Consider the following 25,115-nt stretch of genomic DNA (forward strand, 5'->3'; position numbering starts at 1 on the left):
GAAATCTTGGAGAATACCTTTAGGTTTTTTGAAGATTTTCAAAAAAAAATCTGTAAAGTTCCCATGGAGTGCGGTACTGAATGTGATTACTGCCTATTAAACATGACTAATCCTGTTTATTGGGGCTTTGTTAGTGCAAATAGAATTCTAATTTACAGCCTAATTTGCATCTCAATTCCTCCGTTCACCTTCTCCCCTCTCTTTTTTTGCCTGATGACTTCTATTCTGAAGAACAACATCAGACAAAAAAAAACGGTTTCCATTGTCATAAAAACATCTTCTTGTTGTGTACGTTGTGAAATGAATGAATAGCAAACTGTCAGTCCGTTTTGGTTTGACTTGACTTCAACTTCCCAATTTCGCTCCGAAAACCGATTAAGAATTTGATGATGAGGTCGGCAGGTCTTTTGGTAAAAAAGGAGAAAGACAGACGAAGATGAGTGAAGGAGGTTAGAGTGGAAGCGGTATATGCATGAGAAATTCCGTTACTCGTCATGCCGTCACCCGACTGAATCAAGGCGGCAGATGGCGTCGGCACGCAAACACATACACACACACACCCCGATTACGGTAGTTGGGTGGAAATAAGATTTTTGGTGAAGAAGTTGTCAACAATTTCAAAACCGTTTTTGGGATAATGGGAGGAGATGGAATTTGAATACAATACAAAAAATGTTAGCAAAACAAAGCAATTACGATTTCCCAGAAAACTTTTCAAATTATCGAAGATCGAGGAATTATCGAAGTCAACCAGATTTAGCCTGGCACAAATGTCTGGCAATGCTAAACGTACTTGTGAGTAAAAAAAAGCATCTGCCAGCTCCAGGTCAAAGTCAAAATTTGAACCTTGTATTGCCAACTTTTCAGTTCGTATTTCCATTTATAAGGTTATTTTAAGACTCCTCCTATTTTTTAAAATGAATTTCTGATTTTGCGTTGTCCCGGTTCGTGGTAAAAAATAACAATAGAGTATTCGAGTGAATTCTTGAAAAATATCGTAATTAACGAGATGTGAATATTTGATTACGTTATAATCGAACTTCTTCTGACAACTCGTAAATAATATAATAGAGTGCCACCTTATAATGCACTTTGAGCTCAATTATCTCAATATCTGTGAGGGATAACAAAAGTTTGTCAACTGATAAAATGTTTGTTATAATGACTTTAACATTTTGTCAGTTGAAACGTCTTTGATATTTTTCATATAAACTGAGTTAATTGAGTTTGAAGTGCAAGTATATGGTTTTCTTCTATTGGTATTGATGATATTGGTACGGTTACTTCGTGGTATTGTTCGCAATTTCTCTCAACAAAGTCTATGAGCTAGATAGTACAATATTTGTTATCTTCCATTCGGCTGTCGGCTTTTAACTTCCTGCCAGATTTGAAATGGATTCCGGGGTTTGGAAGAATATTGCCCAGGCTTTGCTCGGAACTTGCCTAAAAACGGCTGTAAAGAAGGTCATGGCCACATTTGGGTCGAGATAAAATATTAGAAATACTACTAGGTCGGAACCTTCTGATAAGTTTTTCGGAGTTCATTAATAGAGGTTTTATGCGGAATTTAACCAACCACCGACTAGAAGTTCAACAATTTATCGGTTGTGGATTTGTTCTGATGATGTCTAATAATTCAAACTCACAGGTGAAATGCGAACGGGTCCGTTACGGACGCTTCGCGTTCACGCGCGGTTGAAATAGGAACCGCATACGGACCGCACGCGAACCGTTGTCAGTAAATAGCTGTACATTATTCGGATTGATCCGTATCCTGTCCGTTCACGAGCTCCGTTTCCGATCCGATTGCGAATCATGACCAAACATCCGTTTGCGAACTCGATAAAACACTTGATTCGCAAACGGATCTGTTTGGTTATGATTCGCAATCGGATCGGAAAGAGAGCTCGCAAACGGACAGGATGCGGATCAATTCGAATAATGTACTGCTATTACTGAAAACGGTTTGCGTGCGGTCCGTATGCGGTTCCTATTTCAACCGCGAGCGAACGCGGAGCGTCCGTAACAGATTGTTCGCGAATCACCTGTGCTAACGCTTTTGAACCCCTTCCAACACCCCGTCAGCATCAAAATTTTTTAAGACACGTCGTGTGACATAAAATCTTCTGGTTCAGTGCCATCTGTGAGAATTTCATTGTTCTTGTTTTACAGTACCTTAACATCTCCTTTCAGCATAATCGATTTCGCGCAATTCCATTTTTTCTCGTCTTCCACCCTAACTGCTTTTCTTGATTTTTTATGCGTACCCTGTGTCTTCATCTGCCCCTTTTTCAGAATGATGTCTGCGCAAGTTGAAAAACTGAAGAGAATCGACAGTGCGTGTGAGGGTGGGGGGTACCTCTTTTCATTCTTTCTTTCTTTGATCAGCCAAAAAAAATAGAAGAAATGAGAAGAAGACGAAGACATATAAAACCAGTTCGGCTAAATCGTTGGGCCTCTCCATCTCCGTGGGTGGTGGAAGAAGAAGGAAAAAAAGAAGCGTCTATACCTGGGGGAGGAATGGGTGAGTGAAGTGAAACGACACTTTTTTTAAGGTTCTGTCGGAACAATAAAAAAGTCAGAGACGGAGAATGGGAAAGATAGTGATGTCTTTTTTTGCGTTGATGATTGACATAACCCTCTCTCTACATTTCAGATGGTTACTGTCCAACGGGAAGTCCACAGAATCGCTGAGCGAAAAAAAAAACAAGTACGTACTTTTAAAGAAAAGTGGAAGAAAGTACAGTTGACTAGGCACAAGTAGAGAATAAAGAACAATTTGAATCCAGACCAAAGATTGTGAAGTAGGTGTTTAAGAACTCTTGGTCTGAATCTTGAACTCTGTAAATAATTTTGAAATTCCTGAAATTTTCAAAAAGTGCAAAGGTTTCAGTTTTAAGAAAATTTTATATACCATCTGCACATAGAAAACAATATAAATGAAAGAAAATCACACATAAAAAATTTCAGCAAAAAACAAAAGTTTTGGGAATTCAGGCATAAAGAGTACAATACAAATATTCTTAATTGCATGTAAAACACTTATCCGTTTTGCAGAAGAGAACAAATTTAAAGTTTTGGGAACGAGAGAAAGAGACAGAGAATGGAAGTGTGTCGCGTGGGATGTGAGACAGTGTTCAGGAAAAGAGTTAGTAAAAGTATTTTAAAGAAATCAAAACCTAGAAAAAGAGAAAACTTGCAAATTTTTGAAAAATTACATGAAAAGTCGGAACAAACGGGATTGATGGTGGATGAGACGAGCAATGATCAAGAGTTAAAAGCTGAATTCTAGTTTGGGCACAAGGTAACACAAAGCAAAACAACGCAGATATGAGATTATGGAAAAGACAGTGAGAGAAAATGCACATGAATGACAAACTACAACATCTGAAAATTATCGAGGACAACGCAATAAATCACAATTTTCAGTAGATCTCAGATTAAAACAAATTATGCCGGGAATGTTTTTGAATAGATGGGTGAGGTAAGAAATGACAGTGATAGATATTTAATTGGGATGATGAACTCTTATATATAGATAATGTGCTTTAGAAAGCACAGACCCCGTGTTACAGAAATTTTGAGCGAGATCTCTCAAACTAAAGGTATTTCATAAATGATTTGTTGATTTTTTTCAATCCGGTTAAGATGTCATATATACTACAGGAGCGTATGTGGTTTGTTGCAGAGGTACTGAAATGTGTGGAACGGTTGATGTGACATCAGTAGGACGGGTGGCAGATGTCTTGATCATTTCCAGCACAAGAGATGTATCCGGCCTCAAGCTAGCCCAAAGCTCTGGGAAGTTGGATTGAAGGCTCCATAGATATCGAACGGCATCGTGGGATAGTCGTCTGGAATAAAAATATAGATTATGAATAATGAATTCCTCTAATTCTTTTTCTATTCATATTCATAAGTCAAGTTGTTTTCTGTCTATTCATATGTGCGTTTAGTCCTCATTCTTAAGATTCACTATATCCCCCTTTTCTTAGTGCCACCTGCTGCGCAACAATACCATCTACATATTGTCAAATCTGTCCGTTCCTCGCGCACCTATCCAACCAGAATAAATGAGCCTTCCGTCTATTATAAGTTTTTTCTTCCCCTTCGAAAGCTTCTCTTCCCCCCATTCTTTGTCTTTTGGCCCGGTATACAACAAGTTTTACGGTGTGAAGGAACGAAGGAAGGCATGATGAGCACTAATTATACAGCACGACGCTAATTTGGATGCAAAAGATTGATGAGAGGAGGATGAATAAAATCCCCACCGTCTCCAAGGTCGTGACGATTATAAGCGATTTATTAACGGTGCTTACCTGATTTCCTCAAAAATACTCATGAATCCAGAGACAAATGAGCATCGCACTTCAGCCCAGGCTTGAAGGACTCGGGATCTGGCAGCAGACACGGCTTGGAAGTGATCCATGGATTGGTCGAAGAGAGCCAAGAAGCGGAAAGCGCAGTAGTCGAATTTGGTGAATCCCATGTTTCTCAATCGGTTTACAATATCGTTCCAGGTGTTCACATAGAGTCGGTATCCAAGAAGAGCGACGGCTCCAACAGAAACACTGCAAAAGGGCAAACTTTATTTCTTTATTGCTCCTTTAGGCATTCTTGAACTTTTGAGTAACTATCCCGGCGGCTGTCTCAACAATTACGTAATCCCAGCCTTAAACGGTAATCCTGGGTTATAAAAACCAAAAATGCCGCTGGGAAAAAAACACGCAACCACATTATACGATGAGCCCCCCAAACAGTAGATTTTATCGGGGTCCCGAGAATCAAGAAAATGATTACGTCAGGTCGGCAGCCAAACGTTGCGAAGAGGCAAAAAAAGGGGGGGGGGGGGAAGTAATCGAGATGAGTCAAAGATTTATCGCTTAATCTTGGTAGCGTGATCTCGAAGAGACCGCACAAAGGGAATTGTTTATAGTTGTGGGATGTTGCGCAAAAAGTTGATCGACTCATTAAGAAATCGGTCCCCTCTGACTTACTCTTCTCCAGTCGTGATTTTGTATGTTGGACTGAGGTTTCCGTGAATCATCGCATTGGTGATATCGACAAGATGTACAGTGGACCATGATGTTTGCAGAAGATTCATTTGATCATCCAACTGGAAGAAAATGCACTTTAGTGAGGAATTACTTATCACACTTGAGAATTAAGTGGCAGGATGGTTCGCGGTGCAATTACAATACGGAAATTACTAGTAGTACATAATGGGTGTCGGTAAAAGGAAAACAATGGACAAGGTGTTTGTATTTATGTATCTATTCAGGAGGTGCGCTTCCTTTTGTAAGGGCAATTGGCCCTCTTTGATCTCCGGAAGCGAGCAATTTATCTCTATGGGTTCTCATTTGATCAGAGGATAAAGAGGATGAGAACATGCGGATAAAACATTGGTGATGGGAAAATGGACAAATAAAGATTCAAAAAATATCTATCTTACCTGGAGCTTGCCGAACAATTGGTTGTTCTTTGCCCAATCGACAATCACTTTCAAGTTCTCGTCGGCTACGGTAACTGCAAAAGAGTGCGCTTCTCCCTTCATTCCCTTAGCGGCATTGAATATTCTGATAATTTGAGAATCATCTGGAAGGGTCTTGCACATCTCAGCCATGTTGCTGTTGTAAAAGTGATCTACTGTCTTCTCAGTTGGTGCTGGGCACAGTGGAAGAACTGGCGATGTTCTGGTTGGCTCGGAAACTCTTCCGGTGGTGCCTGAAAATTATTCATTCAAACTTCTATAAGCTATTATAAAACTCACTGGAAGAAGTGGATGTCACTACTGATTGAGCGGTGGTAACTGTTGGAATTGGCATCATTGGAGCGTAGTTGGCAGTGGATGTGTATCCTTGGTACTCCAGAAGTGGATGATGTACAAAGTGATGCTCACTGTAGTCGAATGGCTCTTGCTTCACCTCGGCGAGTGGGTATGTGGTTGGGAAGCGAATGAGATGATCCTCATTTGTGGTGTTGAGAAGTGCTGCAATGCTATCTTGATGATCTACCAAATATCCTGGGCGCATAATGAAATCGGAAACTGAAAGCACTAACTGTTAATACAAAGCGGGCCAATAGAAAAAGGCAAACTCACTTTGTTGGTTAGTGCTGCTAGATAATGTTGGGCTTTGAAGATGTGCGTCATATTCTGTCTTGATGAATTCAGTTTTTACTTTTGTTTGATCATAATAATGAATGTGCGTATTTTGGTCAGTTGTACTGAAAATTATCACTGTTATTCACAGGAGCTTCTCCTAAAAATCTCGTTACCTGCTCGAAACTTGATGATCTGCGGGTGTGTAAAATGTTTGTGGTTGTGATGTGACACCAGATGATGGTATTACTGTAACTCTCATTGCATTCCTCTGTAACCGATGTGCTCGGTCCCTTTTGTAAAACGAGCCAAACTTGTTTCTTCCACCTCTCATCCTATCGGCACGTACCGCTGCAATTACATGGTTATTATCCTTCCTTGTTTCAACTCCTTCACCCCTTCAATTTACAGATCTGCGACCCCTTTACCGACAGATGACTATACACAACACAATACACGGCCCATTTGATGTAGTGAAGAGGGAAAAGTGGCAAGTGCAGCCATTTTTGCCGCAAAACATCGCGACACCCCGCAATTGAGATGGACTCCTCTCATCATTTGGGGGTGAAAAAAGACCGCGATGAATGTGTTCGGCACTTCATGTTTCCCCAACAAAAGCGCGTTGGAGGTACTGTACACTTCCCTTACACCTTTAATTATCGAGCCGGCTCCTATTGTACTTTTACAACCTATTTGCGTGCTTAGATTCCTCTTGTTTCTCTTCCGAATACCGGAAGATGAATGCTTACTTCCTGGAACTTTGTGTTGCCTTTTTTGCAAAGGTGTTTCCTTTTTTTGCCTACATTTGAAATGGTAGAGCGCCTGCCACACAGCATTTGAGATGCGCGCGCCTCCACCCCCAGGTCCATGGACCGGTTTTAGCCCTCTACTGTCAATTCTATTCTTCTCTTCCCACTCTCATCGTTTCATATCCAATTTTGCATCTTTTCTTCAATATATCGTTTTTGTGAAGACATTGCAAAAACGAAATAGAAGCGAAGAAAATGAGACGAAAGAAAAAAATGAAAAGGAGAAAGTAGGAAATCCATAAAAACGCGTCAAAGCGATGATTACATGAACAAGCTTTTGGCCTTGTCTTAAAGTGCAAATCGGGTAGAGGAAGAAGTCAGGAAAGGCGCAAAAAGGATGATTGGCAGAATAAGAACCTAACCTACACTGTAACCCTACATTATCACATCAATCTATATGGCGAAACAGAACGAGTAATGCTCCCAGAGACCAAAAACAAGATATGGATCAACTTTAGCGGTTTGTGTGGGGTGACTCTTTTATGATTGATATCTCTAGTGGGGGACGGTACCTACCTTCCATTTTCATTCCCATCGTTAAACATTTCTGAAACCGACAACTTGGGCATCGTTTCCGGCACGTCCGATCTACATGACAGTTGGCATCTGCTGAGCATTGATATTGCTGGAACTTGAAAAAAATCATTTAATTGAAAATACGACGTTTGAAGGAGAAGGAAGCGATAAACATCTACAGTAACCCCGTAGTGTTGTCTTCGCCTACCTCTATAGTCTTACTCACCTTTTTGTTTTGGACTGTGCGTTTGAAGAAGCCCTGAAAAATAGGAAAGATTAAAGAGGAAATAATGAATGTCCATATAAAATGGAAAAATGAAAATAAAAGAAGAGAGAAAAAACTAGAGACCACTCCGATGAGGGTCATATGGCAACAAGTGAATGATTTTGGCGGTTAGAATTGGCTGTCCTTGAAGGGCTCGAACATGTCCCTGAGTCGGGACTCTCACTTACTACAAATGACCTTATCATTTTACCCACCCACTTTTTTCTCCGCGGGAAGATTTGCCGCGGTGAAAAGTGAAGATCTCGAGACTAACCTTGCAACTTTCACATGTTAAAAGGCCATAATGATATCCGGATACTCTGTCCCCACACACTGGACATTGCTCGCCTTCGTGATTTGGTCGCAACACCATTCTCTCTACGTCGGTCATTTGTCTTCTGAAATTATAGAACTATAAGCAAAAGGTATACGGTAGGTGATAGGGGAAGCATGAAAGGTAAGAATGGCACATGGTATGGAATGGACCTCCCTGCGATGGCATGGTATACGGGAAGAAAAAAGTGGGCGGAGTCGGAAAAGTGAGAGTCAGGGGTTCGGTTGCGGATCGGTTGGATCTCTACTCTCTCCGACACTCCCCCTTCGGCGGCCGAAGAGAGCCAACGGCAGGATGGATGAAGGAAAGAGGGAGATGGTACTCCTCCCTCTTTCTTTTCCCTCGTTTCCCTATCTCCTCCTTCTGCCACACCTGAAGAGTGATGGACCAATACATACCGTAAGACACCGCCGTCCGTATTCGACCAGTGAATCCGCCAGCGGCTACCTATATGTGGGGACTGAATTGAAGCGGGTTGTAGTTGAAGGTCGACACCGGGGCCTGAAATACTGAACGTCGGTGGGGTTAGAGAGGATGAGGGTAAGATGATCGGGAGGCAGAAAAAAAATTTGGTGAAAAAAGGGAGAACCAGGAGACGTCGTCTCGGAAGAAAAGAAAAACGACGGCGACCAAAGAAAGCCAACGTGTGAGTATGGCAATTCACTGGCGTTTTACCGGGGGTCGTGCCAGGCACCGCTACAGTTCGTTTTTTTACCTCCTAGTAACTTCAACTGAAATCTCTGTCTCTTGTTCTCTATGCGCATCACAGTAGGCGTCGAGGGTGGAGTGGTGGTCTCGATCATTTTTTTATAGTCTCACATCAGTCCCTCTACCCCCAGGTGGTGGGAAAAAGGAAGCGAGAGTTGATTTTTACCGTTTTTTTCTTTGCATTGTTCTAATCATCTTACCTCTTCATCATGTCAATTCACTTACATTACCTACCCAACCGCTTGATTCATCATCTCCCGCTAAACTTGCCCCCATCTCGCTCGCTCTATCTTTGATTACGCAACCAGCCGGTTCACTCAAGATATTGCGAGATAATCAAAAAATAGAGAGAGAGATACCAACTATAAAAGCACCTCTTCTCTGGGAGTCTACCAATTAATCTTATAAGGGCTGATTTTAAGGACGATCGAGCTGAGAAAGCGGTGAATCGAAAGTCAAAAAGTGATTTTCGCGAATTTCGAATTACTGTAAGAAGGCCATTTCAATGACTTTTGGAGTTGTGATGATTGTTATGAAACAGAAAAAGTGAAAAGGAGAGACAAAATCTATAATTGAACTTAATCATTTTTATGTCTGTGAAAGATATGAAAAGATGGTCAACAGTGCAATTATGTACCATAACACCACCAATATTTTATAAGTTGAGATATTTTCAAATCTTTTTCTGGAATCTAGATAATTAAACTCGGAGTGCACGGTTTGGTTAAGTTTGTATTAGAAAAAATACCGGTATAATAAGGTTCGGAATATTTTTACTCTGGAACAAACCTTGTGCAATTAAGCTTAATCAAAATTTAACAAATTTCAAAAATGTGATAGTTCGATATTCAAAAACTGCATTGAAATCAATTCCATAATACTTTTTTATAGATTTCAAATTCTGCACACCGTAAAAACCAAAATGAGACGCAACCTTTCACTTGCACTTTAAGTTCATTTATCTCCATTTCTGAAAGAGTTATCAAAAATCTGTCAATTACATAAGTTTTTGTGATATTGTAATATCAAAATTGTATCAGTTGATAAAATTTTGAAATTTTTTAATGAGAATCGAGATAATTGAGTTCGAAAAGAGATTGAAATGTGGGCTTTTGTTACAGTGTTTACGGTAATTTTTAAACCGCATAATTATCGATAATCATAGCTTATCAAAAATAAATTGAAAGAAGGGAAAAACTTGTGAAAATAAATTTTCAGATTGAGCTCTGTAATTGAAACAATCAATTGGAACAATTTGATTCAGAAATGAGCTTCAACGAAAATCATATTCCACATTACTGGCACAGGCATGAAACACCAATCGCAAGAGAAAAATCAGAGAAAAAACTACTGACTGAAACTTCATTACACCTTTTTAATTAGATATCCTTATAAAAACACACTGATTGTTGCGAAACTTGATCACTTATGGAACAGGGAAGGGCATTGTCTGAGACACGAAGTCATCATTATTGTGATAAGATAATACAGCGTCCCAAAAAAAAATAGTTCTCACAATCGACCGACCGCAAATTGGAAGTAACAAAACGAAATTGGAAGAATTCCAATTTTCAGATTGGCAACATTTTGAAAACCTTTCAGATGGCGTTGAACAAAAAAACATGAGTAGAATTCGAGATACAGAGATGAAAAACGACAGAACGTCTACAGGAAGGAAGGAAAACAGTGTGAGGAAATGAATGCAACATATTACGTGGAAGAAAAGAATGCGAAAAAAGAACTTGGCAGATCGTTAGACAGGAACGAACCTCGCGAATAAAACGACGGAGGCAATATTGAAATTGAAGAGACTTCATACGGCAACATCGGATGGATTTTTACATGGATGCTAGTCTATTATCTTTTTCTAGGCGTTGCGTCGTCTTCGGCCGCTTACGTTTTACGCAATCACAGCGGTGAGGATTCCAAAAAGATTCAAGAAACAGCGGCAAAATAGAAGAGGAGACGAGGTGAGAAAAAAGAAATTGTTGAAAAAAAGGGAAGAAGAAGCACGTGAGGTTAGACTTACATCTGCGATTGTTTTCGATTTTTTTACAAATTTCAAGTTCGTACTATTTGTTCTAGTAGCACAATCCTATTCTGGCTAAGGTTCTATAACAGCTTCAATACTTGACTTGGGCTTGAAGAGATAAACTGTGACATCAATTATCAATCAAAGTTTCTAATCTTAACCTGGTTTCAAAAAAAGGAGTGCTTATCAATGACTATCAAAAGATTCCCCAAATGATACAGAACACATACAAGTAACACATATTCTCTGCTAAGATCGTAACCTATCATCACTTCATATATTCTAAACCACTTCAAACGCTGCAAAAAAGATTTCTAAATCTCTTGTCCTAACAATATGAAATAGAAAAAAGGCTTGGTTTTTTTCGTGTCTCACTGTCAATCTTCTTCACTTCATCAATTTCTCTAAAAACCTGTCTACAGGATGCCATCAAACTTTCATATTCTGTCACTCTCGCCGTGTGAAAACGACAGAATAGAATACTGTCAGTCTCCGCCCATTTTCCACACCTGGGGGTGAAGGGCAATATGACTAATTCTGTTTTTGATGTGAAGAAAAAAAACCGTTTTCTCAGAGGAGACTTGAAATAAAAAAAATTATGGTAGTGGTAGATCAGTTTACCATTTTCACATCAACGACAGGACTTGAATTTCTTCAGGTACACATACACATAGACACATAAAAATTGAAAGAACCATTTTGGAATGCAAATGGGCGAAAAAGACAATTGAGAGGGAAAAAAAGGAGGGAAAGAAGAGGTTAACAATGCTTGGGGCAGAACCGGCATATTGCCTAGAACCATTTGCCGAGAGAAGAAAGATGCCTTTAAAATTAAGAATGCGTCAGGTTTATTTTAAAAGGTGTGTGATAGGTATGATGATGAAAGCTGTAACACCTGGTTTCTAAAGCTGGTTCCATTGGTTTTAAGAAAAGTCGAGAGAAGTAAAGAACGACGCTCCTAAAGAAGAAAAAGAGTTACACGGGACTGAAAAGCAAGCTCAATTCGTTTCCAAAAAAGATACAATAACCAGAACCCATCAGAACATAATTCCCAATTTTCAATAACCAATCATCACAAACGTCTAGCCGCTTTACAGTCACAATCTCCATTGTTAAATCAAGAAACTCGTCATGCGCTAAGAAGAAATCGTCAAAAACGAAAAGTCAAAAACAAAATTCAAACCAGGTCGGGTATTTCCTTCTCTTTAACCTACCATCGCGGAAGAGATGAACCGAGATAAGAACAATTGTTTTGTTTCACTCACCTTCGGATGTTGCTTCGCTTTCCACATTCTTATCCTCTGTTAGTGTATCAGTGGTTGAGTTAGTAATAGTTGATAAGTTAGGTTTTATTGCTGAGGAAGCATCAGAACTTGCTTCATCCCTTGTTGAGTTGATGAAAGATAGCTTTTCCTTTTTTCCCTTGTAACAACATTGAGACTCAGTTTCCGCATTGAGAAATTCAAGATCGCCATTATCTGATGAGTTATCTCTGGGAAAGCCTTCGAGAAATATATTTTCCTCTTTGACCTCTGACTTTGGTAGAGGGAGTGACAAGTATGCTGTATTCAAAAGTTAAAAATTAAAACCGAGTAACGAGTTTCCCGCTTTCGACGTTACCTCTAAGCAAGTCCAAAAGAGATGGTGTTCTCTTTTTCACCTCTGAATTACCATGAAAGAATGACGTTAAGTCAAAACTTGCGTATCCAGGATCAGCATCAGTTATTGAATTAGCATCCTCTGATAAATTGACTTTTGGCGTATCGAACAGAAAAGGCTTTTCCACAATCACCTCTGAATTCGTTTCAAAAAACGGTGAGAGTTTTAAATTCAAGAGTTCGTAACTGCAACCAGGAGACAAATCAGCATCCGCTGATGAGTTGTCTTTGAGCGGATAGAATAGAAATGGATCTTCCTCTTTCACTTTTATATTCGTTTCAGAGAACGGCGAGGAGTCTAAATACAAGTGTTTGGAATCGAAACCAGTAAATAAATTTCCATCATTCGATGAGTTACCTTTAGGCAGATCAGATAGAAATTGTTTTTGCTCCCCTTCCATTCAGGAATATGAGCTAGAAACGAGTGGACGAAGTTCTAGATTCAAATAAATAGTTGACCAAGCAAATTGACTGAAGAAATACGTATTTTTGTTATGGTCGAAGAGCGAATAAGTTAGCTTGCAAACACATGTCGGGAGGGTACCAGGCGGACGAAGTCACGTGTACCCTGACAGTCCAACAAAGAAGAAACACCATGTCCCGCAGCTATTACTAAAAGCTTCCAAAAACGATAATCGTTTACCTATATCTGATATAACTGCACGATAAGATTCAAGAGATGATATCAAACTGATAAAAGATGCTCTCTAAAGAAAATGAGGAATATTTAGACAAAAAAAAACTGGAATTTCGAGATTAAAAACTGCTCAGCTTTCTAGCTTTCCCAATTATCAATGATAGATCCAATTTAGACGTGGTATCAAAGCCAACTTTATAAAACTAAGAACCAAAAAATACTGTAGAAATGAAACATGAAGCCATTAGAACTGAGAATCAAAAGATACTGTAGAAAACGCAATACGCCAATGATAGACAAACTTTACGAAAAAAAACATCGAAATATACTGTAGACAGATTCCAGCGTGACTCAACTGAAATGTTGTTTTACGGTATTCCAAACTAACGCAGCTGGAATCCTAGCGCGCCAAAATTTGAAGAAGCTCCCAGACGACTACCCAGGAAGTGTGGGATTGCATTAATGGCAGAAGCTTTGTTGAAAAAAACGATGCAAAGTGCGACTACCGCCTTCGCCATAGACAAAAATCGCAAGTTTTCTCGTTGTTCTGCTTTCTCTTTTTTTTTATTCCCAACGTCTTCCACCTCCCCACACCTCCTCTTCGGTTTTTTGTCTCTTCTACAGTCTCCCTCCACTTCTGTCTTTCAAGCCTTTTTCCTTTTTTGCCCGAACGATCCAGTATAATTCGATGAGATGCGCGCGGATGGCAGCAAAAAAAAAGAAAAGAAAAACGAAAGAAAAAACGAGAAGCTTCGCTTTTTTTTTCCTGTAACCGTGGGGAGACAAAAAAGTGAAGCTGTCGGTGGAAAATGGTGGTGGGAGAGGAATGGGAAAAATGAAAATCGCATGGAGAAAGTTCTAAATTGTGATTTAACTTGAATGCCCTCAGTGTTGCGTGTTTCTTGTGTCGCAATCCTGTGGAAAAATGCTAATGTAGGGAAGAAGGGAGGTTCCTGTTCCTCGGGTTGGTAGGGAAAATTCGGGGAATTTTCAAGAAAGAGACGAGAACGGATATGGATAGTTTCTGAGTTGGAGAAACTGTAATGGAACGTTAAGATATACAATAACGTCTTTTTATGTTGAGATTCAGATATCGTCCAAGATAAACGTTGCAAAGATCGAAGCACTTGAAGTTTTCATCTTATCTGGACCACCCATTAATTTTCACCCGTTTCACGAGTTTTCCCGTTTCACGAGTTTTGAACTCGCTCGTCATGTTTTCGATAACTTTGAAGATCCTTTTCTTTGGATTTTTCCCGTTTTCTGATAGAAATAAAAGATCTTTGTTTGGCTTGTTTTTCGATAAAAACAAGAAAAAGGTGCCTTTCAGAAATTGGCAAAAATCTAGAAAAACTAGAAAGTTTTGATAAATGCTGCAAATACAAAGTTTTCGATCTAGTTTTGTTTTATACTTTCCAAAATGTTCAGAGTGAAAACTAAACTCGGCTAAACTTAGGAACCGAGCAGCAGAATCCTAAAAATTGTCGAAATAATTTGAAAATACGTTTTGGTATACTTTATTGACTGGCACAGTATCAATATTGTTAAAAATGAAATTTCAAAAAGTTCAGAATTTGAAAAATCTCATAATAAAAAAGATATTCAAAAAAACAGCCTCAAATTTCAGTTAATATTGCCGCGCAAAACTAGGATTATTTTGAGAAGGAGAAGTTTAGTCAAATGGAACGCCCAAATTGAGCAGTATTGATTATATGACTTGGTGTCCTGGCTGTAAATCACATGTATTTTCCTCTTTAGTTTACAGTCTTCCACGTCATGACACATCACTCTTGCAGTAGCTCATATAATTTTTCCCATAAACCCAAACCACGCAATAGGGTCTATCCACCAGTACCATCTATCCACACCCCGATAACATCTGGAAACCAACTGTAAATCAACAAGATCGAACACGTGTAATCGAACATTCCATTTTCGATACCTCATTATTCGTGTTGCGCAACGCGTCGAGATTCCTAATCCGTCATTTAAAACTTGACAACATGTCCGGTTACTGTAATTACGTGTACATGAGATGTGTCTGTGTTTGCAAAGTTCACCACCCACGGAGTTGAGGTTTATGGTAGAATGAGCCTGAATAGTGTAATTGGCCTATTTTTCATACTAATTATAATTGCTCTTGTGTTAGTCCCTTTGGTAAATATGTATGTCTTGTGAAACTTTGAAAAATATCTGTTTCTCTTCAGGATTTGTCGGATTTGCAAAGATGATAATGTTCGGAAAATTAATGGGTGGTCCAGATAAGATGAAAACTTCAAGTGCTTCGATCTTTGCAACGTTTATCTTGGACGATATCTGAATCTCAGCTCTTAATCTCTGTCCTGAAACCCAAAACCAGGTGTGAAAAAAGGAGAAAAAATGTAGACAGGCAGAAGCATAAAGTGCAAGCATTCTGGTTTTCTTTTCTTTCTTTATCTCGTCTTCTTTCATTATCGTCTAGTGTTCCAATCTACTGCCACGAATCTCTCTTCACCTCCTTTCATCTTGTGCAACAGATGGTGCCATTTTGAATTTTTTCTCCTTTTTTTGTCAGATTTCTTCACTGCAATACAGAAAAAAAAACTAGTTTAGATATTAAGAAAAATGATGTTAGAAGAAAACGTTTTCACAGTTTCAAATGGATAAAATAAACAGAAAAAATATATTGTGTCTAGTGTTGCATAAGAAACGGAAAGGGATAAAAACCGCTTTTTTTGCTATTTCCTTTTTTTCCGCGGATTTTTCTCAGGAATCGAAACCATCTATTTACTTTTTTGTTAAGGTCCACCGGTTTTTGTTTTGCCGACGTACACAAAAAACCACACATTGTGGCCTTGGGGTGGAAGAAACCGAAATGATGGATGTGAAAAATTTTGGCTAGGAGAAACTTATGCAAAAAAAACGTGGAACAAGTCGGTGGTGGTTTTTTATGCGGTCCCCATCCCATCCGCGGACTTTCGTTTGATGGTATGACTTCCCAAGGTTATCCGAAGACAATTGCTAGTTGACGGAGCCGTGTGTGGGAAGAGAAAAAACACAGTATGACAAAAAACTTTCGCGGAGAAACCACTGGCGTCATCCCTGCTTATTTATCTGCATATTTCAACGATTCGATTTCTGAGCGATTTTAATTACAATATCCAGTGGTCTGTTCTGAAGGTGAAATCTATTAGAAGGAAGGGGAACGACAGGGGTGAATGGGTGAGATGACTATTGTCACGAGTCACGAGTCTGAGAAATGGATCATAACAAAAAGAAGTTGTAGGAGGGGATCGAGTGATCACCAATGGCGCCCGGGAATAATATTGGAAGGGATCAGGATAGAAAACGTCGACTCTGGTTATTTGAAAAAAACACAGTTTGCATTTCCTTCGGACCATGTCAATGAAAAACAGTAACAAATACCATAATCTTACCGGAATATTTGAAAACGGTCAATATGAAACACGAAAACAACTTTACCATTTTCAGGGGATTGAAGCTCGCTTATCAAGTTTGCGATCACTTTGAAAATTTTGGAGGGTGTAAAACAGACCTAGAATAAAAACTAGACATTCACAGAATTTTTTGAAGAATCCACATTTTTTGGCTGTTTGCCGATTTCGGAAAGGCACCAGTTTTTCAACGTTTAAATACAAAAATGGGCAAAAAAAGAAATATCTTTCAGAAATGAGAAAATATCTGAAAAACTAAGAGTTCTCGAGAAATTCTGTGAATGCAAAGTTTTTCATATAGGTCTGTTTTACATCCTCCTAATTTTTCAAAATGATCGAAAAGTTTACAACCGAGCTCCAGACTCCTGACAATGGTCAAAATGACCAAAAATCTACTGAAAACATGCTTTTCTTAATCAGTCTGACCGGTACCGTACCTAATCCTGTGAAAAAACTCGCTCGTATTTGCTTCGGACCATGATATCTATATTTAATGAATGTCAGTGAGAAATGTCTTTATTTCATTTGAAAATATCAGTGTTTGAACGTTTTCTTCTGAAACTTATTTACCTGCGAAAGTTTACTTAAAAATGGGAAATTTTGATTTTTTCATTCGTCACGTTACTCTTCCAAAATTTCAGAACTACGCAAAATTTTTTTCAAAAAAAAATATCCAGAATTTTTGGCAAGATCCTGCTGCTGACTCACATGTTTTTGCTATGGACAACAAGTTTTCTTGGTACCGTACACGCTACGGCGTAATCGCAGAAGAGAACTATTCTTCTTACGCAATGGATGTTTTCAAAACATTTATGTTTGCATTCACGTAACTATGCAGCAATTCTTCATTTACGCACTAACTATACATGAACAGAAATCGTATAAAATTCCAATAAAATTTTCACAACAAATCACTGAGCAATGGTGGACGAGAAAATAGTTTCCATGATTTTAGGCAACTCCGAGGTGTCTTTAAGCACAAACGCTTTTCCAGCAGGCAATTGGCTTTGAATCTCGTCAGCTTCGTTGCTGAGACTTCCAATGAGAATGACGAATGAATTGATTCCAGGGCGTCGAGTCATGACATCTTTGACTTTTCTTGGTTGGATGTTGTATCTGAACAATAAGAAAATTCAGTGAGAATTGTTGGTCAAAGTTTTACCTGCGCAAGTTAGCATCGGACACCAAGATAACCACTGTTTCGTCGAAATCGTCTTTTTTCACATTCAATTCGCATCCGGCCCATTCCAAACCTGCTACTGTATTATCACCGCTAGCACAATACTGGGAACAGAAAGTTTAAAATTTTGAGAATACATTTTTTTGTTACCTGTGTGTGAGCAATCATCCGTTTCAACACGTCTAAACGATCTTTGTTATTTTTTGGGTGCTGATCCGTTTTGACAAAGGACACAGAGGGCGAGTCTCCAGAATGTCCAACAATGTCATACTGAAAAAAATGACAAGGATTAGTAGATGACACCAAAAATCACCGAACCTGCACTTTGTCTGTTTTTCCATCCAACGCCGTCATTGTCATCAGTGCGGCTTCCATAGTCTTTGTGAGCCGTTGGTCGTACCCATTGAATCTGTACATGGATCCAGAAACATCTAGACAGAGACGAAGACGTTTTGGTTTTGTTTGCGGTGCCCCTGGATCGGGAACTTTGTCAACACGCCGTCTGAAATGATTCAAGAGTACAAATACATTAAAACAATATGCAATTAAATACCTGTAGATGTTCTGCTCTCCTGTAACACCTTCAATCAACTTTCCATCGTCCAAATCTCCGCTCGTTTGATGTTTCGTCCACTCTCGCTCTTTTTTCTTAGCCTGAAGCCGCAAATTTTAATAGAAGAATTAAATATTGGCAAGATCATACCTCAAGCTGATCAATTACAGCAGCCAACTTTTTCGAAGGAACCTGCACCCTCTTCCACACTTTCTCGTACCCATCTGCATCATGTTCTGACATGTTAATTTCCTGAAACTTTATGAGTCAAATTAAATAAACTTCAAAATTCTACTCACCCGTAGTTTCTTGGCGTACTCTTGTTTAGCAATCTCTCTAGCTTTCTTCAATATATGCTTTGGAACTTGCTCTTTTGCAAAATCTGGCATTTGATGGACGTCATGACCTGCATCTAGTCGGAACGGACCACCAATTCCGCCAAGACCTGCGGTGTTGTACCCACCAGTACCACCCATCCATTGATTTCCACCGTGATGAGGAGCGTTGTCGGGATCGAACCTGGAAAGTTTTCGTTGCGGAAATTCCGTTCGGACCTGTTGAAATTTGTGAGCACTCACTTTCCGAGTTTCGGTTCCTCAAGTTTTTCCATATCAACATCATCTGGCTGTCTATCAAACTCCATTCTTAGATTGTGGTCATCTGATCCACCGGTCATCCGTTTCCAGTCGTCGAATGATTTTCCCAGTGTAGACCAGGACAGTTCGAACGATCTGATGAACCCTGTCATGTCTACAGTCATGACTTTCTCATCATCCCATGGAATAAGTTGGAAATGAGCTTTCGACATTTTCGCACCCCATGACCTGGATAATCAATTTGAACACTTGAAATATATACATTTAACTTACTCATACATTACAGGATTGGCACTTTGTGGTACTGGTACATAGCTGATCTTACTTGCGGCCAAGTCAATGCTTTCCAAAAATCCAGACGTTTGGTACGGGTCGATTTCTAAAAAATAACAAATAATTTATCACGAAAAATGTTCGAAAACTCACTTTCATCTATATATTCTTTGGGTGTTCTAAAAGTGGGAAGAGCACGGACCAGCGTATCACCCAAAAATATAGCTTCTCTTGAGACATCAACATTTGCACACTTTTCCATATTACGGTAGTAGCCAGGTTTTGTAAGATAGTTTTCAGTTGGTTTACGCGGGATTCCAAACACGTCACCATCCTGAAATTTTTTTTATTCGAAAAGTTGTGCAGATAAACAGAGTCTTACAGTTCTTGTATTAATGAAGTAATATGGATCCGCAACTATTGTCATTTCATTGCCTCTCAGTTTTGTGGCAATTGAGTCAAATCCCGTTTCCACGTTGCTATCAATTTTTTCCAGCAGACATTTTTCGTTATCCAATTTGAGAATGTAATTTTCATTGTCCTGAAAAACAATTCAAATAGAAAATTGAAAATAATTCGGTTCCGAAATACTACCTCCGACACAACAGTCCAATTTTGAGGCGCATTAGCGTAAACTCGTTTGATTTTGAACGGAAGAGACCCGTGTTGAACTGTGACTCCGTGTTTCTCATCAGTGTAGACGAGCATTTGGTTTCCACCCCTGGAAAAAATAAAATAAGATTTCAGAAAAAAGAAAGATCAACAAGTCGCTTACCATTCATAAACCAGAGCGTGATTGCATTTTTGGTTGGACAGTCTCCATGGATAGTTGGAACCGGTCAGCACTAAAAATTTTATGATTTAACAGGAACTTGTGAGGTTAAAACTTACTGGCTCCAATTGTTTTGGTGAAACTGGAATTTCTTTGTATCACGGTTCCCATTTGATCGGGTAAACTGACAACAGCTGTGAAGTTGGCTTCTTCTTCGTGAATCAGAACATTGTCGCCTCCGAGATATGCCAGGCGAATGACCGGTTGATACATGTTGCTGACAGGTGGAAGGAAACTTTGAAGATTGATTTCTTCTACCTGTACAAATTGGTTTCAAAAAAATCAATATATTTCTGGCTTACCACGTCAGAATCCATGAAGTTTTTACAATGGAATAGCTTTGGAGGATTCACACTTGTCACCACTAAATCGTCGTTCACACGAATCGCGTCTCCGATAACATTTGTTGTATCCATTGGAATTTTCCAAACACAGTGTGATTCGGAGAAAACTCCGCTTCGCAGATTTTGCTTGTCAAGTTTTTTCTCCACATAACTTAATTTAACTGGTGGGTCGATATCAATTAGTGCTGGTGGCTTGAATCCGTATTCTTTTGGGAAATTAACTGATTTCATTGACCATTTTCCAAGGTTTTTCAGTTCCCCTAGCGAAATTCTATCTGTGAGCGATACACTGTCGTTTTTTCGAGTCACACCTGAAATTTGAAACATTTTTATGCGATGAAAAAACATAAAATTAATCATTTATCTCGCAAAAACCGGCGGCATCTAACAATCGAACGAAACAATATTTATGAAAAAGTTAAAGAAAAAATAGACTAGCCTAGGGGAACTCCATGCTTCTGGAAGACTTCGTGGATGACTGCGATGGTGTCCTCACTGTAGGAATCGAAATCAAAAACATTTCGGCAAACTTCTGGTAGCGGGTCATTTGGGAACTCCTGAAAAGTTTTAACGAAATTGAAATTTTCTTTTTGTAACAGGTGTCAACTCACATTGCAATGTCTTACAATATTGACAAGTTCTCTAGTTGAATATGGGTATTGAAGGATTCCTTGGTCTGTTTTGTCACGCAACTCATTGAAAATGGTGAGCAATTGGTTGAGCGTGCCAGTGGCAACCGTTGGACCATACTTCTGAATCATCTCAAATTCACTCTGCCTTCCTGGATGGTCAATCATGTGAATTGCAAAGAGGTCACCGAGAACAGCGAACAAATTGTTACCTGAAACCAAACAGTTTTAATGATATTGTTCAAAAAATTTATTTACCCAAGAATGGGAATCCAGGTCTGTTGGCTAACATGATGATTCGGAAGTTGGGGTGAATTGCTACCAGCTTTTCATTCTTTTTGTCAGCCTCCGTGAACGATGAAGCTGGACGGAGGGATCGACCATCACCAAGTACCAAGTTACCAGTATCTAGGAGACTCTTCAAAATTGCAATGACGTGCAGTGGTGCCTTGTCAGCTTCGTCGATTACCAAAATCTGAAATCAATGTTTTTAGAATATGCACACAACATTAAAAAAGAAGATTGTGAAAAAGCCTACCTGTCCACTTCTCGCTGCTTTTACCAATGCACTATCTTCGTGACGTATGATACCATTCTCTACTACTGTCTGCATTGTTAGGGTCTGCACAGTTGTGTCTCTGAAAAAAAAGTTAATAAAATCTCAAATCGATGACCTTTCCCACCTGTGAAGCTGCATATATTGTCTCGGGCGATTGATCAAGTGAAGAAAGCGATCAGTGAGCTTATTCTTTCCAACTCCTTGGTTTCCGATCAATAATAGATGACTTCCCAGCTTCATATCTCTCGCCATGTCCTCCAACACCTCATCGTGTTGTTTATTGTGATGGAACAACACGTTCGGAATCAGTGCCTCGTCTTCAGCTCTTTCAGTCGCAGCTCGGATCATTTCAAGATACTTCTGATCTTCTTTGGTACGAATTGTGGTGTCATTGATGAGGTCAGCAGCTTTCAATTCGTGCTCGAATGTTTCTTTCGTGATTTGAGGCAAGAATTTTGACAGAGCAGCTTTCTCCACAAGCTCACGAAGATGGCCTGGCTGCATTAAGTCTCGCTTAGCAATGTGGATGAGACGACGGAGTGACAAAGATGTGGCTGTAGTTTTGAGCTGAAAGTCGATAATTAAAAACTTGACTAACAAGGGAAACTCACTCCAGAATCATGTGAATCTTTAATCTTTTGCACAAACTTGATAAGTTTGTCGACTGCTTTTGTGTTTGACCCATGGGTAATTTCCGAGATGATTTTCGCTTGTTCAGGTAGCGAGAGCTCCGGAACAGTGTAGAATGGTAGAAGGGAAAGTACATTCTCATTGATCCATTTGTGGTCTTTAGATTGTGACTCTCCTACAAATAGTAGGCGGAAAGAATAGGGGATTCGGAAAACGCCTCTGCAAAACATATTTTTCTTTAGTGATTGAACATTTTTGTTTTGCAAACCTTTGATTCATTGCTGCCTCATCTATCCTATCTCTCTCCATGATAGTTTTGAACTCTTTTTCTCCAATCAAACGGTTTCCGTTTAGCAAATCGAATCTTCGATGGTAAACCAGCTGTGCCAGCGACATGATAACACTGGGATGGACCATCTCGACACCATCCAGAACACAAACATCTCCATTCCGTGCAGCAGCCACCAGAATCGAGTCCTCCCAAACTGTATCTCCGTTTTCCTTCATATGACGTCGTTGAATTAGTTCTCGAGTGTTCATATCTTGATGCAGTACCATTGTGACGTAGTTGAAGTTGATTCGTTTGGAGAGCTCCCCGAGAACCGTGGATTTACCAGATCCTTTGGGACCAATGAGAATAAAATCTCCTTTTGAGAATGCCAATGCCAAATCAGCGAGAAGATTTTCTTGATGATTAGTAGGAACCCAAGTAGCTGTCGAGGTGGTGGGATGAGGAGCAGTTGGTAAATTGAGATTTACTTTCTTTTTATTCTTTTTTTCATTTATCTCAACCCATGTGTTTCCTTCCTTGCTTTTCAGACTGCGCGCTTTCTCCTTATTGGAAAGCTTGAATTTAGTTTTGAACGTATCTATCAAATATTTTTCACTTTCCGATAGTACTTCCTTTGCCGGGTAAGTGTAGTCCACGATTTGACCAGCTGAGTAGCCAGGATTCATATTCCAAATTTTCAGCGTGTTCTCCACAACCGATGTGGCAATTCTTGGTTTTGTCGTCGACGCCTCCGAATTGTATGCATAAACCACAGATATCAAGTCGTTGAGTTCCGACTCTTTGATGTTGGGAGCGATAAGTTTTGCTTGCTCTAGGAACGTATTGAAAGACAACTCTTCGATGTTTCTACACTGAAATCTGCTTCGGAATGGTGGATCTAAAGAGTTTCCAGTGAATCTTGGGACTGGAAGACCGAGAGCGATAATGTGGAAGTTCTCTGACACCCTCTCCAATCCCATTTTCTTTAGCGTCGTTTTGTCGTACTTTGACTTGAGCTCATCGTACTTGTCGTGTTTCATCAAGAAGCGACCATCGTCCAGCTGCATTTCACGATTTTCCAGAAGATTGTTAAGAATCGGCAGGACATTCCGTTCAGCCCGTTCCACGCCGTCAATAACCAACACTCGTCCTTCTAAAGCTGCACGAACTGCACACTGAAAACAAAGAAAAGAATTAGCTAATTGCAACGTCCTCGTAATTCCAAGAACCCACCAAGTCTGTGTAGTACGCAGTCCCATCTCGAATCTCTCTTCTCTGCTTGATATCTGCTTCTGTAGTGTCTCTGGTAATCGGTAAGTACTCGAATTCTCTGTTTGTTGCTTCCTGATAATCAAATAACGTTTTATAATCCAGAACTCGTTGAAAAACTCACCAGGTATCTCAATACTAATTCTAGCCGGATTTTTCCAGGGACACCTAGAAGGAAAACGTCTTGTTTCAGTTTATCTTTCTGAATCAGCCATTTGAGGTGCGGAAGAAGATCTTGTGGTGGTTGACCTGACAATCCATAGTAGGCAGGAACGAAATCCGGATTTTTGGCATCTTGAAGCTGCACGCTGACGTTTCCGATAGTCAATGTAGACGTCTTGGAGCTAATTGAGGCTGAAAAATTTCCTTTTTGGCATATTTTTTCAATTGTTTTTAGTCAATTTAGGTGTTTTGCTTGCAGATAGCACGGCATTCCACTCGAGCGCATTTGCATCATGACGCTTTTTCGGAATATTATCATCATTTTTGAGCCTAAAAAAGTTAAAATTCTCACCTGAATTAGCCAATATTGTCCTCGCATGACGTAGGCGAAGAAGTGAAACCCGTGTGATCATGTGTAGTAACCTGTATTTTTACCTGAAATATCGAAAAATGTTTCATTTTTACAAAAATCGAAATAAAAAGAATCGAAAAACGCAAAGAATAAAATCAGTGGAGAAAGATAAGAGCGATTTATTTAGAGAACATTGAAAAAACTATAGTATCTATATAATGAAAAAATTCACAACATTAGAAAAAGAAAAGACAGAGAGATTCATTTTAAAACATCGGTTGTACATTTAAAGCAAAGAAACGACTAGCCGGAAAAGAAAAAGTTTTTGAGTATCAACTTCAGTGACCACTGAAAGGATAGACGGGATAAAGTTGAGATTTTGCGGTCTTTATGGCACAAAAATTGAAGAGTTTCATCATTTTCGAATCAAAGCAACAAACGCGACGACGGTGAGACCAGCGAGACCAGCCCACATGAACTGCAAAGAGGGGAAAATGAAGAAAATCGATAAACGCATCGGGACCTATGAGGATAGGTCGGTCGTCTTGCACAGAGAGTGCACTCATTATGAGGGTCAGGGCAGACACACACACACAGTGTGTTGCGACGACCCATAGACTAAGATACTCTTCTGTGTGTGTAATAGACGAACGTATTGTGATGTGTGGGGTTTGGAAAGATAACCGGTGAATGTTGGGTAAAGATACATGAAAGACTACGTGTAGTTGTATCCTGTTTTTTGTGTTCAGGAATCCTACAATATTCTAAATACAGTACCGGTCAATAAGATAAACGAAAACGTGTTTTCCAGTTAATTTTGACCAATTTCTGGAGTCTAGAGCTCGGATGTCCAGTGTCCGATTACTTTGAAAAATGTTGAAGGTTTGAAACAGACCTAGATTGAAAGCGTTTCATTTACCGAATTTTTGAAAATCCTATTTTTTCAGCTGTTTACCGATTCTTGAAGAACGT

General features: G+C 39.4%; 4 protein-coding genes across 4 annotated transcripts; 1 reads left to right on the forward strand and 3 right to left on the reverse strand.

Annotated features, from left to right (window-relative positions):
* Positions 1-3,643: 3,643 nt before the first annotated feature.
* On the reverse strand, positions 3,644-8,081 carry Cbr-nhr-25 (the record flags this gene model as incomplete). The annotated part of the gene is made up of 10 exons (XM_045240059.1): positions 3,644-3,854; positions 4,320-4,571; positions 4,998-5,116; positions 5,453-5,724; positions 5,771-6,046; positions 6,101-6,225; positions 6,277-6,451; positions 7,426-7,534; positions 7,652-7,684; positions 7,965-8,081. 10 exons carry the CDS (start codon positions 8,079-8,081, stop codon positions 3,644-3,646), a joined length of 1,689 nt encoding a protein of 562 aa, XP_045096086.1.
* Positions 8,082-8,185: 104 nt separating this feature from the next.
* CBG27850 lies at positions 8,186-8,233 on the forward strand (the record flags this gene model as incomplete). Its single annotated transcript, XM_045240060.1, has 1 exon — positions 8,186-8,233. One exon carries the CDS (start codon positions 8,186-8,188, stop codon positions 8,231-8,233), a length of 48 nt encoding a protein of 15 aa, XP_045099921.1.
* A 3,788-nt stretch (positions 8,234-12,021) lies between these two features.
* Positions 12,022-12,823, reverse strand: CBG27851 (the record flags this gene model as incomplete). Its single annotated transcript, XM_045240061.1, has 2 exons — positions 12,022-12,326; positions 12,385-12,823. The coding sequence occupies 2 exons, from the start codon at positions 12,821-12,823 to the stop codon at positions 12,022-12,024; spliced, it is 744 nt and encodes a 247-aa protein (XP_045099922.1).
* A 4,581-nt stretch (positions 12,824-17,404) lies between these two features.
* CBG16916 lies at positions 17,405-24,204 on the reverse strand (the record flags this gene model as incomplete). The annotated part of the gene is made up of 25 exons (XM_045240062.1): positions 17,405-17,609; positions 17,656-17,777; positions 17,824-17,943; positions 17,992-18,175; positions 18,227-18,327; positions 18,377-18,478; positions 18,526-18,745; positions 18,805-19,050; positions 19,096-19,201; positions 19,249-19,429; positions 19,478-19,636; positions 19,690-19,816; positions 19,871-19,940; positions 19,987-20,185; positions 20,230-20,582; positions 20,711-20,828; positions 20,883-21,112; positions 21,159-21,375; positions 21,439-21,538; positions 21,584-22,026; positions 22,071-22,308; positions 22,358-23,535; positions 23,594-23,704; positions 23,754-23,983; positions 24,144-24,204. 25 exons carry the CDS (start codon positions 24,202-24,204, stop codon positions 17,405-17,407), a joined length of 5,421 nt encoding a protein of 1,806 aa, XP_045096087.1.
* Between the last annotated feature and the right edge of the window lie 911 nt (positions 24,205-25,115).

Source organism: Caenorhabditis briggsae (genome assembly GCF_000004555.2).
Source record: "Caenorhabditis briggsae complete genome, chrX, whole genome shotgun sequence".
NCBI classification, from domain to species: Eukaryota; Metazoa; Nematoda; class Chromadorea; order Rhabditida; family Rhabditidae; genus Caenorhabditis; species Caenorhabditis briggsae.